Consider the following 14,040-nt stretch of genomic DNA (forward strand, 5'->3'; position numbering starts at 1 on the left):
GCCGTCATCTCCCGGTAGGCCCCGCGGCACGCCGACGCGCGGGGTTTAAATCGGCGGCGGTTTGTCGCTGCTGGGACGGGAGGTGAGGCTGCTGTTGTTTTCCTGCCATGGACTCCCGCCTCTACCGCCATGTCTGTCCCGGCCGCGTCATTAACATCCAGCGGAGTAACGGTGAGGGGGCTGGGGGGGGGGGGGGGTGTGGGGGTCGCGGCACTGGGCCGGGCCGGGCCGGGCCGGGGCTCAACGCTGGCTTCTTCCAGGCTTGATCCATAAGGCGACGGTGAAGACCGTGAATGTGGGGAGGTGTTCGGTGTCCGTGGAGTGGTTCGAGGGCGGCGCCATCAAGGGGAAGGAGGTGAGTGAGGGCCCGTCCCGCCGCCGGGTGCCCCGGCGCTCCCTCAGCTCGCGGCGGGTGCGGCCGGGCCGCCCGGTCCTGGCCTCGGGAAGCCCGGGGTTTGCAAGGCCCGGCCCAGCAGCCGGCCCCGCTGGGCGCGCCTGGGGCCAGAAACGCCTTCCCCATCCTCATTCGGTCCCGTGCTTATTCCAAGGTTACACGCAATTAAAGTAATGACGTAGATGTGTGCAGGTCTGACGTGATGGTCAGGTGTGCCGCAGCGGGGCCCTTCACCCTTCGCAGTGAACACGGCGGGGCTGGGCCTGTTGGCTGGTGGTGCGGAAAGCCCTAAAGGCCCGGTTTCCCCACTCTGGGGCCCGTCTGTTGGCTTTTTGTGTCTTCAGGCTTTCTTTGCGATTTAATGTGCCATTAATAAGATGCCACGTGAAGAGGGCTGAGCCTGAGTTCCTGAATCTCTGTGCTGATATGAAATAGTCACGGTGTGAGATTGGGGTGGTGGGGTGGGGGAGGGAGCCCGGGGCAGCAGAGGTTGGTGTGGCTGAAATCCTGACAACCAAATCTCCATTGGTAACTCGGCAAATGTGCTTGTCCTGTCTGTTTCTCTGGAAACCTACACTCCAGAGTTTAGCTGAAATCTTAAAAATTGCTGTTGGCTGGTTTTTTGAAATTGGGTCTTACACTGTTTGTGTGCATGCTGCTTTCAGATATGCAAAATCTGCAGATTCAGGTATAAATGCTGGCTAAATTGTGTGTATGTCTTAAGATACTAAAACTCTACGAAGACAATTCAAAAACCAGCAAATTTTCCTTCACTTTTAGTATATATTAAATTGTCAACGTATATATGTTTCTGAGCTAATTTACTTTTAGATTGGTACTTAAACATTCTATATAAATAAAATTTTTTTAGATTATGTCTCATATTAGAATGCGGTATCTCCACACTTTACAACGGTTCACCCACTTGATTTTGCTTTTTTATGGACTCTTATTTAAGTAATTTAAAAGTTAATTCGGAACTCAAGAACTTCCTGGAGTGGGCTGTGTGTAGCTTTGTTAGGTGAACTCCAGTGCAGGCTGCTGTGATACCGGAGTTATTGTGTACATGTGCTTTCAACCTCTTCTGCAGGGTTAGGTTTGAAAAACAGAGCTGAGACAGTTGCTGCCTTTTGTGCTCGAGCCTGCCCTTGGCTGCCTGCTGCCGTCGCTCCCCCTGCCCCGCAGCTGCCTGGGCCAGGGCGCCGCAGGACACGGTGAAGGCAGGATTATGACTTCACTGGAGGGTCGGGCAGGAGCGGGTAGCTGGCCCTAGGTGAAAACACTTGCAATAGCAAGTGAAAATGCAGGTGAATTGACTTGCGGATTAAATGCTGAATCCTTCGTTTCCCAAAGTCTAAGCGGCTCTTTGAAGTATATTTCAGTAAGTGTGGTCACACAGTAAACACTTAATGCTCTCCTAGCACAGAGCAGCTGAGATTTACTAAGATTAGCAGTAAGAGATTAAAGTGGTTGATGCCAAATGTGCTTTGCCTGCCTCCTCGGAAGTGCTCTATGGCACCTGCGGAGCTGCATCATCTTTGGCAGGTGAGGGTAAATGGCTTAACTAACACATTTCTTCTAGCATATTTGGATGTGTGAGGCTCCTCAGAGGGAATACGAACTACCATCTTGCCCTTCCAGGGAATTTTAACTTAACATTCGGCAGGCAGTGGGTGAGGTTTGTTTGCCTGTACTGAAAGTCATGGTAAAAAAAAAAGAAATGCTGTAAGTGGTAGAAGCACTATTCCACTCTGTAAAATCCTGCCTTTGCTCTTGTAGATTGAAATTGATGATGTGATAACAATAAATCCTGAGTTATCAGAAGAACTACCTGCTCCAGATGTGAAAGAGAACCTTCCTTTGCAAGAAAATGTAACTGTACAGGTAAGTGCTGTAAAGTGATTTAGTCTCTGTTAAGGCACTAAAGTGTCAGCAGCATAGGTCTTGTTATAAATAATACCCTCAGTCTTAGTTTGAGGTCTCTGACTTGTCTTTTCTGTCTCATAGTTAGACTTTGGTCAGAAGTTCCTGTTGTATCAATGTTGTCTTGTGCTAGTTGTTCACAGCTTACTCCAATTACTTACAGCAGTCATTGTTTTTCAGAAACAGAAGCGCAGAACAACCCTTTCAAAAATTCCTGCTCCACGGGAAGGTGAGAAAAAGTTCTTTTCTCTGCTATATCCCTGTGAAACAGAGGCAGTCTTCTGTCATGACCATAATCTAGCTGAGTGCATCATAAGGCTGCTTGTTCAGGCAATGCTGATAAAGACCATACGGGTTCATACTGACACTTTGGACTCCTGAGTGCAGAAACTTTGCTAACAGATTGCTGTCCTGTTCCCGTGAGCTGGGGTTTGTTGACGCGTTGCCCTTTTCTGCAGCGTTGCTGTAGTTATTCCTTGACGCTGCTTTAAATGTCACTAGGCAGTTAGTCTTGCAGTGAGTTTTAAAGTTTCAGATGGAGTTTTGCAAATGCCACAAGCGACAAAAGGTAACTGGCAGTTATTAAAAGTGTCAAAATGAGTGTGGAAAGGGCAAGAAAGAAGTAGAGGTGACAAATGAATGTTTCCTCTTCAAACAGTCCCCCCAGACAATAGCTAGAGCTTTATCCTCAGAGACATTTCAGACCAGGCAGCCAACGTGCCAGCTGGCGTGCCACAGCTCAGGGACTGTATGTCAGTACGATGTTTCGAGCAAAGCCAGAAAAGATAAGGATGTCAGTGTGTGGGATTGCTAAGGAATTGTTTTCCCTGAGTTGTCAGGAGTTAGGAAACTCCCATGTTCTCTACCTTCTTTTAGCTTTAGTTGAGTTTTTCAGCATTTTGAATTGCAAGTGGCAGCATTACAGGTCTATTTGTAATACACTCACATGTATTTCTAATTTAATGATTCTCTTAAAGGGCATAGTTAGCCAGAACTTGTGCTTTTGCATGCCATTGAGCTGTAAACAAAACAGCTGGGCTTGTCCGGCCTCTCTTGCTGTATGTGATGCAACACAGGGAAGCTGGTACCAGAAGACAGCGGTAGAAATGCCCTTGCATCAGGGAGGCAGGAGCAGTCAAAGTCATCAAAAGTTGTTCTGTACTAGAGCACCCCAATATTCCTCAAATCCAGAGGACTCTCCATAAATTTTGTGAACTGGCAAGGAAAATGATGTGCTAAAGTCATGGCTGTCTCTAGACAGGTCAGTTAATGGACCTGGAGAGCCAGCTGGAAAAATAAAGGTGTTTTAATCCACTTGCTGACTGATGGAAAAACATCCTCACAGAGGTCACAGCTTTCCTGAAGTATAGAATCTAATCGCAAATCTGAAACATCTGTTGCCTTTCCTACTGGTGCCACACTGTACTCTGAGCAGATCTTCAGGGACAAGGGAGAAGCAGTGTTTTCAGTATTCCTCAAGTATTATTAGCTGCTGTTATACCTAGCTAAACCCCGTGAGCGTCAGTGAGTATCTGTCCTGTTGTAAGCTCTGTGCTGCACCAGTTAATCCTACCACTGGCTGCAGGTTTTGGTTCTTAGACTAAATAAAGAAGATCAGGAGGTGTCTGTCATCATCTCATTCAGGGAAGTGGGAGAAGCAGAAGCAGTGCTTTCAGAATAAATTAAGAAACAGATACTGCCTCAGTCCTCTGAATCCATAAGAATTTTGGAGGATGCTGAATGTCCTCATGTACAAGAACCACTTGACTCAAACCCATTTAGATGCAGCAAATCCTCCAGCTGGTATGCCTGTCCAGGAGCGCTACCACTTACAGAAAAAGTGCTGCTGAGTTTGTGATGAGATCAGGTCTGGGCATCTATGACAAAAGGAAATGGAATAAAATGCCATCTCTGAGTATAATGAAACTGATGCTTTTTGTTCCTAAAGTTGCAGCCTCTGCACCTGAGCAGAAGATTCCAGGTAAAGAGTTAACAGATACGAGCACTGAATGTTGTGGGTACGGTTCTAAGGAATTTCATGCAGAACTTGAACTTGAAATTTACCCTTGGTCTGAAACAGATCTCTTGTCCTTTGAAATCATAGTGATTAACTCTGGATAAATTGTGATTGCTAGAGGTGAAGGCCATTCTAGCTTTCAGATTGCACTTCTAATTTTTTTAATATCAGATTTGCTTTCTTTACAAATCTGTTGAGGTGTATGTTGCAATCCCTTGCCCAGACAGCTTTGTGAAGGACTTAGTCTCAGTGAAAGAAGTACCTTGGCATGGGACAACAGAGTCTGCCTGCAAAAGGACCCTTTCCAAAGATTTACTGTTGCAGTTATATAGAGTCTTTTAGCTGAACTGAGTGTTGTCAGGCTCCCACCCCACCGTGCACCACGCACACTGTCTCTGTGTGGGTGCTGCGATGGTGGGCATGATGCTGCCCACGACCAGTTGCCAGACTGCAGTACTGCTGTCACCAACAGTTAATTCACACAGCCCTGCGAGTATGAAGCTGCAGAGGATTTTTCCAGTTCCCTGACTTGTGACTGCCTTCTTCCTAGATACTGAGGTTCTAGAACGGCCGTATTAGTGAATCCTTAGTGGTATCTGAAAGGAATTCACTGGAACTGCAAATCTGGAATGAATTGTTTGCTTTTCTGTAGTGGTATATTTCCTGAGCACTTTCACCCACCTGCATTGCTTTGTCCCGCACTTTGCTAATGCATCAGAGATCTGGAAATGGTCCTTTTAACCCCACCTTGTTCCCCACTCTTCTGTGTTTTGTGAGCACTGGATTTTTCTTGCAAATGTATGTCTGAGGCATGATGCTGACCTTGAATTTGTTTCCAAAGCTGTTGCTGGCCGTTCCAGGATGTCTGCTATCGCAGAATCGCAGTGCAGCCTCCAGGAAAATGAGATGGGGGTGGATCCCTGCCCTTCTACACAAACCAGAAACAATTCCTCAGTTCCTGGTGAGCAGAGAAAGAACCCTGTGAATTCTTACTGTGATGCAAGATGCTTTGTATGCATTTAATTAGGTCAGCTGCAAATCCCAGGGGGAGGAGCAACCTCTACTGCTTCAGATATAAAATGAGAGACCTAGAGGTCTGCCACTGTGTAAATATCCAGGGCTCCTACCTGAAGGGGCTTCTCAAAGGTCTTTGGAAATTATGTTGTTGAATAATGAGGTGCTTTATTAGCCAGAGAGCTGTGGTTATGTGGGTGGGTGGATGTGGTGTCTGCTTAATGGCATAAAGTCGTATTCACAGGTCTGGAGTGGGAAGAGAAGTGCCTTAATACTGCTGACAACACACTCTAACTTTACTGGTAGTAGTTTTTCCTATACTGGTTGAGTAAAGCAAGAACTTGAGCCTACTTGAATAACAAAATTGTAGTTATTTATCTTCAGCAGACCTACCCTATGAATAGTTGAGGACGTACCTTGTGTATTAAGTTCTGCAAAGACACTGAAATAAGAGACTTGATACTAAATTCTTGTCTAGTTCTTGCAGCCTGGATTTGTAGCTTTGAATAAAAGCTGATGATTAGCAAAGGATTTAAAAATTATTTGCACACTTACTGCAGGTTTTAGCTAGTTCTCTCTCCTGATCCAGACTCAGAGTTGAGGAATGCCTGTGGTCTGTGAGGTTTTAAAAATTACAAAATTATTCTTGGTCTTTGGGATCTAATTATTGGGTTTGCTCTGGCTTCTTTCAGCAGCTGGCCGAACCAGGACTAGCAGGCTGAGCTGTGCTCCAGAAGCCTCACTGACAAATGGAAATACAGAAGATCATCTGCCTGCTGCTAGAATGAGCTCTTCAGTGAGCCCAGGTACCAGGGAGCCGTGGGTAAGAACTGACTCACCAGTCAGCAGTGCATCACTGATTGCTGCTTTGCATACCCTGAGACTAAAGCTTTGAAAAGGTGGCTTTGGTAGTAAGACTAAATATCTTGAGTATTTTTTATTACAAACCTATTATTCTGTTGTAGCTGTATCTCCTCAGAAATGCTGCCTTCAGAGTGGTAGTGAGGCTTGCTAGGGAGTTCCTGCAGTAAGTAGATCAGGTTTGGGAAGGAAGCACTGCAAAAGGAATGACCATCCTTCTGAAGAGGATTGTTTTCTGTACAAGTTAGTCTGTCAGCAACCTGGAAAAGTTGAAATATTTGTATTGTGCTTAAAACTTAGTATGAAAATTTAATCCAAGGAAATGTTTTTATTTTTTCTAGTTCGGAGAGGATCTAACATTGTGAAAGAGATGGAGAAAATGAAAAACAGGAGAGAAGAAAAGAAAGCTCAGATTAATGAAATCAGGACAAGACGTGCACAGGTGGAGTACTCTACTGTACACCAGTAAGGGGAAATCATGTAGGACAGTGCATCACAACAGGGAACACAAACATTTTGGATGGGTGTTGTTCTCATGAAAGCTGTATATAAGGATGGATCAATTCTAGTTTCAGAAAGTTCTGAATCTTGTGATCTTTAAGTGAAAAATTTCTGTGTACAGCTGACTTTTTACAGCAAAAAAAGCCCCAGAGCACACTAAACAGGTTAATTACCTTCACATTCATGGCTTTTCCTGCAGGAATTTGACCCCAGTTGTCCAAACTGGGAGTTCGCACGGATGATCAAGGAATTCAGAGCAACTCTAGAGTGCCAGCCAATATCTATAACTGACCCGGTAAGTAAATACTGAGGCTGCTAACTGCAGCCTGTAGACAGACTTCTTTGCTCCTATACTGAAATCTTCAGTACAAAATAATCTAGTGCATTGCTGCACCTTGGAAATCCTCTGAGCATACAGTGCTCTTGAGGCACCTGGTGGTATATGCGAGGTCACTCACCTCCCCTATTTAGGGCTGAGCTGCCTTGCATTACTTTGCATATGTCACTAGTGAAGAGCTTGTGCTTCAACAATTATCATGCAATGCTTTGTGTGGCAACATCAGTATTTTTCAGAGCTTGTAAATGGCAGACCCTGTTACATAGCAGCTTAGCTGGCTGTAGGTAGAGGTGTAATTTAAAACAGTACAAAAGTAGAGATCAAAAACTGGGGGGGGGAAACCAGGCTTGGTCAATATCTTCAGCAATTCTGGAGGTAGTTCTTGAGTATTCAACAATACAAGTAATGCTTGTCTAACAAAAGCCTTTGTTATGATCAGTGAAAAATGACAGATTTAAGTTAAAAAAAAAGTAGGTGTGGAATAACTTAGAACACTGGGTGGTTTGTGTGCCTGCGTCCTGCGGGGCAGAGAACCAGCTGTTCGCGTACGTATCGCTGCATGACAGAAGAGTTTGTTGTCTTCTGCTTTCTGCCTCACCCAACTGGAACGTGCACTTTCCCAAACTCAACTGATGTGTCACTGTCCTATACAAATAGCTAAAATTACTGCATCGGTAAAGAACTCCAGGTCAAAAAAATACCTCTGGGGTAAATTATTATTTATTTGCCTGAATTTGACTGTAGTTGCAGTATTGGTATCATGGATTTTGCTGGAAAGCTGGCCAAGGACTAAACTCTTTCCTAATTCTGATACAGAATATTTGGGGCACTCTGTAGCATAGCAGCGTTCCACCTGATACGTTGGAGCATGCTATGTGAAGGTCAAGTGTTTGTAGTGTTTCTTTTGCACTGAATGGTCTTCAAGACTTAAATACCTGCATGGGTGAGTCTGATCAGTAGCAGAGGCAACTCCGATTAGCATATAGAAAAGTAGATGTGAGGGAACATCAGATCTTCCTCACTGTGTTACTAAGTTGGTGTGGGTGTAATTGGGAAATAGTTATTACTTGTCTTCGTACTTTTCTTTCAGATAGAAGAACATAGAATTTGTGTCTGTGTGAGGAAGCGCCCTCTCAATAAACATGGTGAGTGCACTGACAAAGCAGCTCTGCCTTGGAGCAGTTTGAAGTTGCTGATTCTTGTTAAAACTGAGGGTCTTTTCTGTCAACAGAACTTCTAAAAAAGGAATGTGATGTGATTACTGTTCCAAGCAAGTATGTCCTGCTGGTGCATGAGCCAAAGCAGAAAGTGGACCTAACAAAGTACCTTGAAACCCAAGCATTTCGATTTGACTTTTCATTTGATGAAACCTCTTCTAATGAAATGGTATACAGGTAATGCTTTCTTCTCATTGGGAACAACTTTCAAGATGAAAGCAACAGAGCTATGGCTGACATCCTGGCTTAAAGAAACTACCTGAATTAAATATTAAAATCCTTTTGGAGGAAACCAAAGGACTGAAAAATCTACAGTTTATTTTTGGTGTGGCCTTACTGATTTCCTAAGGATTTCCATTTTTTTGCCTTTTTTTAAGGAAAACTGATGAAGCAAGGTGTGAAATGCTTGCCTTAACTGTCTTTTACCTTCTGAATATCCAGGTTCACTGCTAGACCTCTTGTAGAGACCATCTTTGAGGGTGGGAAGGCAACATGCTTTGCATATGGCCAGACAGGCAGTGGCAAGACACATGTAAGTTTTTCTTCAAGGTCTCAAATTTCCTAGCTTTAGATAAAGTATTTTAAAGCTCCTTGATGTTGATAATGAGTTACTGTTACATAAGGAACTTTGGATCTTGGTTTTATTGTCTTAAAGCTAATACTTTGTCAGCTGTTAATCCTCTTTTTCTGTAGTTTTACGTATTAGTGGGTTTCATTTGAGGTTGTGAGGAAAATCATACTAAAATCTCCCCATAGCTGGCTTTTTAAAGACTTAGGATGTCCTTGCATGCTGGTGTTAGTCATGGTTATTCCTTGACTCAATAGGCTGTTGCTGCTGAATTCCAGTCTGCAAAGTGGGGCTATTAGCCTACATCTGAGACAACAGTTATTGTCTGTGTTGTGTTTTGAGCTTAGAGGCATTCCAAAGACTTTAGTGACTATACAAGAATAAGCCTCTTGCTGCATTTAAGTGATCTGGTATTGCTTGTAAAGTGGGCAAATTAGCATGTTCACTTTCTAACCACTCCTTCCAGTCTACCAGTTGCAGTTTCAAGAGACCTGAAGACTGTCTTCTGCCTCAAAGGTGATCTGCTCTAAATTTTCAGCAACTGTATTGTCCTTTTAACTTATTTTTTCTGGAAACTATAGGGAAGGAAAGTGGTAAAATCTTCCCTCACAGCATGATATTGGAGTCAAATCTGCTGTCATCTTCTGCAAGAATCCTTTACTGCAGTGATCTGGACTGGACTAGGCTAGCCTAGCCTGCCAGTTTGAGTAATCAGACAGTTGCCTCTAACACTGGAATAACAGCAAGCTTTAGGCTAGGATCTCCTAGCGTTAGTGGTATGAAGTGAGCTGTAGAGGTCTTCAGTAATCCAGAAGGAAATTTGGACACTTATAGAAGTTTGGACACAGGCTGCCTCCATTGCACTGGAATGGGCAGACAAACCTGCTCATCAGAGCATCGTTACAGGAGTAGAACTGTGAGGCACTGAAATAACAGGCAATGAAGTTACTTTCCCTTCCTGATCCTAGGGTGCAGAACTAGAGCAAGGACAATAGCTGTACCTTGAGACTGTGGTGCTGCATGTTAAACTCTACCAGAGTGAGAATGTTCATGGGATTGAGTTTTGTTTTAAATAATTAACTGTTTCATATAAAAGTGGTAGAGCAAGTCACCAGGATAGCACCTGAAAATTTTCTTGGGATTAAAGGCGCTTTGGTCAAAGGAGTTAAAGGTATTATCTGCTTTAGAAGCTTAATGCATTTTGATATCACACATGAGCTTTTGCAAGTAGCAGTCAAAAAATGTTACTCAACCTCTGTCCTTAAAAAATGAGGCTTTGTTTCTTCTGACCAGAGGCTATTTGGTTGCACTGTCAAGGCTGTGCATTTCCCTTGGGAAGAACAACTGCTTCGACTCTGCACTGCAGAGCCTTGCAGGCATTCAGCTGTTGCTTTGCATAGTCCAGATATTTCTGAACTGAGAGGGAAGAAGCAAACCAATTTCATCCTGAATTTCACCATGTTCTAATCATCTTGCTGACATTGGAGCATATATATTTATGGTAACCTCCTAGAATGTTCTTGAGGCTAAAATTCAGGTAGCCTGGATTGTTTGTACCACATTCTACCTCTGGCCTTTTTTCTTCACAGACTATGGGCGGAGACTTCTCTGGGAAAGCACAGAATGCCTCAAAGGGCATATATGCTTTTGCATGTAAGTTGGTTCTTTAGATAGAAAAATCAAATTAGTGCTTGTTTTTCTTAAATTGATAAGATGTGGTTTTGTATGGTTATTTAAAATGTTTCCAGTAAAAAAGTATAAACTATTTGTGTTCTTGGTAATAAGTGATGGTGCTTGTTGCATGAGGTATGATAGCTTTTTTCAGTTTCACAATATTTTCCATCCAGCCTGTAAGTTTCTAGATCCACACTTAATTTGCCAGAAGATATTTGTGTTTGAGGCAAAGAGATCACACATTTCCTAGTTTAGCATTTGCTGAGCTGAATAATTTAATCTTGATTCTTCTGCTTGGCTTTTTGTCTCAGACTAAGGATGGTATTTGGAAATACCTGACTCGAATGCAACACAACCCTACCCATTTCTGATACAAAGCTTGTTAGACAGAAAACACATGAATGTATGTGGTTTCTTCTTGTAAGCATTAGATGCAAAAAACCTAACCTAGCACATACCAAATGATTTCAGAAAACAGATGCTTGGAAGCCCCTCATTGATAATGCCTAGAAAGCACCATGAACCCTGACCCTCCTCTACCTTGCCTTTAGAAAGGCATATTGTGAAACCAGTCTGTGTAGCAAGGCAGTTGAAACAAGAGTAACTATGTGCTAGTCTCTGAAAATTAGTTATGACTGGCCCTGAAGGAAAGTCTCTGCTTTTCAGCTCAATTTCAAAGTCTGAAGCCTAATTGTGAGAGGTTGCACTGGATCCAGCCGAAGGGTCAACTAATCTGGTCTATCGTCTCCAAAAAGCAGCAATGCAGATGCTCAGGGATGTACATTTTGTAGGCTTTCTGCAAGAAGTGCTTGAAACACAAACACATGACTTCCAGGCCTGTCCAAAACAAGAGCAAATCCTGGTGTTCCCCCAGATCAGTTAGGATTGCTGTCTCTGGGTGACACTAGCAGTAGAAAGTTCCACATCCCCCTGTGTTTTCAGTCCCTGGAAGAGGATGCTGCTGAAACTGTTCTCCAGATGGTAGCACAGCAGTAATTGTTCCAGTAGCATTTGTTCAGGATGGATGTCATTCAGCTGCTAGAGACTGCCTAATGGCTGCGCAATATTTGAAAGTAAATTGAGTAGCAACTAGAAAATGTTTTAAAGTAGTTAACTGAACTCCTGCTTTTCCTTACTAGCGCAAGATGTCTTCCTCCTCCTAAACCAGCCCAAGTACAGGAATCAGGACCTGGAAGTCTATGTGACTTTCTTTGAAATATACAATGGAAAGGTAAGACTAATTTTTTTAAATCTTGACCTGACTTCTTTGGCTGAGTGTTTCATAAGTAGCTGAGTGAAACTTAGTAGTTTCTATAGTTCTATGTAGTCTATTCTTGGTGTGTTTGGAACAGAATTGGAAGGCTACGTTAAAGGTGCTGTTTCCATATGGCTTTCTATAAAGAGTGCAAAACACTTACAAGGAGACTTTGTTCAGATTTACCTTAATCTTGTTGCTTGAATATAGGTGTTTGACCTCTTGAATAAGAAGGCAAAGCTTCGAGTCCTGGAGGATGGCAAGCAGCAGGTTCAGGTTGTTGGTCTCCAAGAGAGACAAGTCGGCTGTGCTGAGGATGTCATCAGAATGATTGAGATGGGCAGTGCCTGCAGGTTTGGTGCCTTAAAACCACTGATAAAAGTCATGTCCTGTTGTACTTCCATAGCTACAGACATTTTTTTTGTAGACGCTTTGAGACTTAAACAGGAGCTTGTTGTTCCCCAAAATAGGCAGGCACTAAGCAGCACCTCTGCATGAGTACAAGAAGATGGTTATAGAAAAAAGGGCTGGCAGGGATGGGTTTAGCCTGCCTTCCATAGAGAAGGTCAGAGTTCATGGTTCATATGGTCTCATGTAACTCCAAGAAGAGAGAAACTATTCACATGAGGAGGTGGCTGTCCTGGTGCCACAGCTAAACTGAGCAGCTTAGCTGCTGTCTAGAAATATCAGCTGATTTACACAAGTAGCTCCCCATGGCTTGCAGGATCAAGGAAGAGCAGCTGGCATCAACCTACAGTTGCAAAAATGCTTTGACTTAATTGCATGCCAGATGAGCTATTCCAATAGCAACAAAAATGCTGCATGGTGTTCAGGGAGCTCATCTAAAGAATCCTTGAGAGCAAATGAGAACTCCTTGGTTTTTGCATTGCACTGTCTGTGCAGATATGCACATCTTGAAAGCTGTGCTGTTTTGGCTGGAAATTCAGCCAAGAACTGTTTAACACTTCAGACTCCTGCCTCACTTTAGCACAACTCTCTATGCCTTTCCCCCAGCAGTAGGGATGCAGGTGGGACACTGAACCTGCCAGCCTTCTCAGGGAATAAATGAGAGTGAAGGTCATAGGGAGGTTTATGGCAACCTGTAAGACTCCAGTCTGTGTCTTGCAGTGATGGGGCAGGTGCAGTTGCACGGCAGAGGTTGCCAAGCTAGGTTGGCTGGAGAAGGGGATTTACCATGATTGTAATGTGCTAGCACAGCTAATGCTGTTTAGTGGGGAGCTTGGCTGAGCTTACTGTGTAATGGCAGATGCATTAAGAGAATGACATGTGGCTGGTTCTGAGGCAGGGACATGCAGTGCTGGAGGTATGTCTTCTAGCTCCAAATGCATGTAAGGCATTAGCAGTCAGAAAAGCATGCCAGTGTAGGCTGGCTGAGTTTAGCCAGGCAGATTAAATAGCCTTAAATCTCTACAATGGGGTGCAGGTTCATATTTCTCACAGTAGTCCTTCTGCACTCTTGTATCGGAGGTAATTCCATAATTCATGCAAGCTTGAGGTATTAATGTGTGTGATAAAACTGGCGAGGATAAACAACTTAATTGAGTGGCTGCAGGTCTTGTCTAGTGCTGTTGGGAACTCTTGCATCTTCTGTGACACAGATATAATGCTTGTTTTCATCTTCATTGTAGGACATCTGGGCAGACTTTTGCAAATGCTAGCTCTTCCCGGTCACATGCCTGCTTCCAAATCATACTACGCCGAAGAGGGAAACTGCTTGGCAAATTTTCGTTGGTGGATCTGGCAGGAAATGAGAGGGGTGCAGACACATCTAGTGCTGATCGGCAGACACGAATGGAAGGCGCAGAAATCAATAAGAGCTTGCTGGCTTTGAAGGTGAGCTATAGCTCTGGAAGCAAAAGTGCTAATCAGCATGTGGATCCTGTTCAACTCAACTCTGGGGTTATCTGTTCTGTTTCTTTCCAGTGGAAGGGAAAAGAACAGCCAAAAAGATCCTAGTTTAGTATATTAGCAACCCTGAAAACTGTGTATACTTCTATATAGAATGTTTCCAGGAAAGCAGTATAGTTTTGTCAGGCCAGACACTGCTACAGCCAATACAAGCTTCATTCAAGTTGTCTTTTTTCTTTTAAAATATGATGGATATACCAGCTGTCCTGTGACAGTCAAATACCTGGAGTATATTTAAAAGGCTATGAAGTACTTAGAGAGTAATTGAGATGGCCGTTCTCTGGCCTGTTGGGTTTACCAGCAACTGGTAGGTGACAGCTTGTAGAGCTGTTTGCAACATCTGCATCTCT

At 43.6% G+C, this 14,040-nt stretch overlaps 1 protein-coding gene across 1 annotated transcript in view; it reads left to right on the plus strand.

Annotated features, from left to right (window-relative positions):
• KIF2C (kinesin family member 2C) overlaps positions 1-14,040 on the plus strand; it is a 19,053-nt gene continuing 5,013 nt past the window's right edge. The window contains exons 1-15 of the mRNA XM_064455242.1: positions 1-171; positions 261-355; positions 2,174-2,278; positions 2,498-2,546; positions 5,176-5,295; positions 6,044-6,154; positions 6,551-6,651; positions 6,910-7,005; positions 8,138-8,192; positions 8,279-8,441; positions 8,706-8,796; positions 10,422-10,485; positions 11,646-11,737; positions 11,972-12,114; positions 13,411-13,615. Of these exons, the coding sequence (XP_064311312.1) occupies positions 108-171; positions 261-355; positions 2,174-2,278; positions 2,498-2,546; positions 5,176-5,295; positions 6,044-6,154; positions 6,551-6,651; positions 6,910-7,005; positions 8,138-8,192; positions 8,279-8,441; positions 8,706-8,796; positions 10,422-10,485; positions 11,646-11,737; positions 11,972-12,114; positions 13,411-13,615 (1,554 nt within the window). The 5' untranslated portion in view covers positions 1-107. The remainder of the gene's footprint in view (positions 172-260; positions 356-2,173; positions 2,279-2,497; positions 2,547-5,175; positions 5,296-6,043; positions 6,155-6,550; positions 6,652-6,909; positions 7,006-8,137; positions 8,193-8,278; positions 8,442-8,705; positions 8,797-10,421; positions 10,486-11,645; positions 11,738-11,971; positions 12,115-13,410; positions 13,616-14,040) is intronic.

Source organism: Phalacrocorax carbo, chromosome 6 (genome assembly GCF_963921805.1).
Source record: "Phalacrocorax carbo chromosome 6, bPhaCar2.1, whole genome shotgun sequence".
NCBI classification, from domain to species: domain Eukaryota; kingdom Metazoa; phylum Chordata; class Aves; order Suliformes; family Phalacrocoracidae; genus Phalacrocorax; species Phalacrocorax carbo.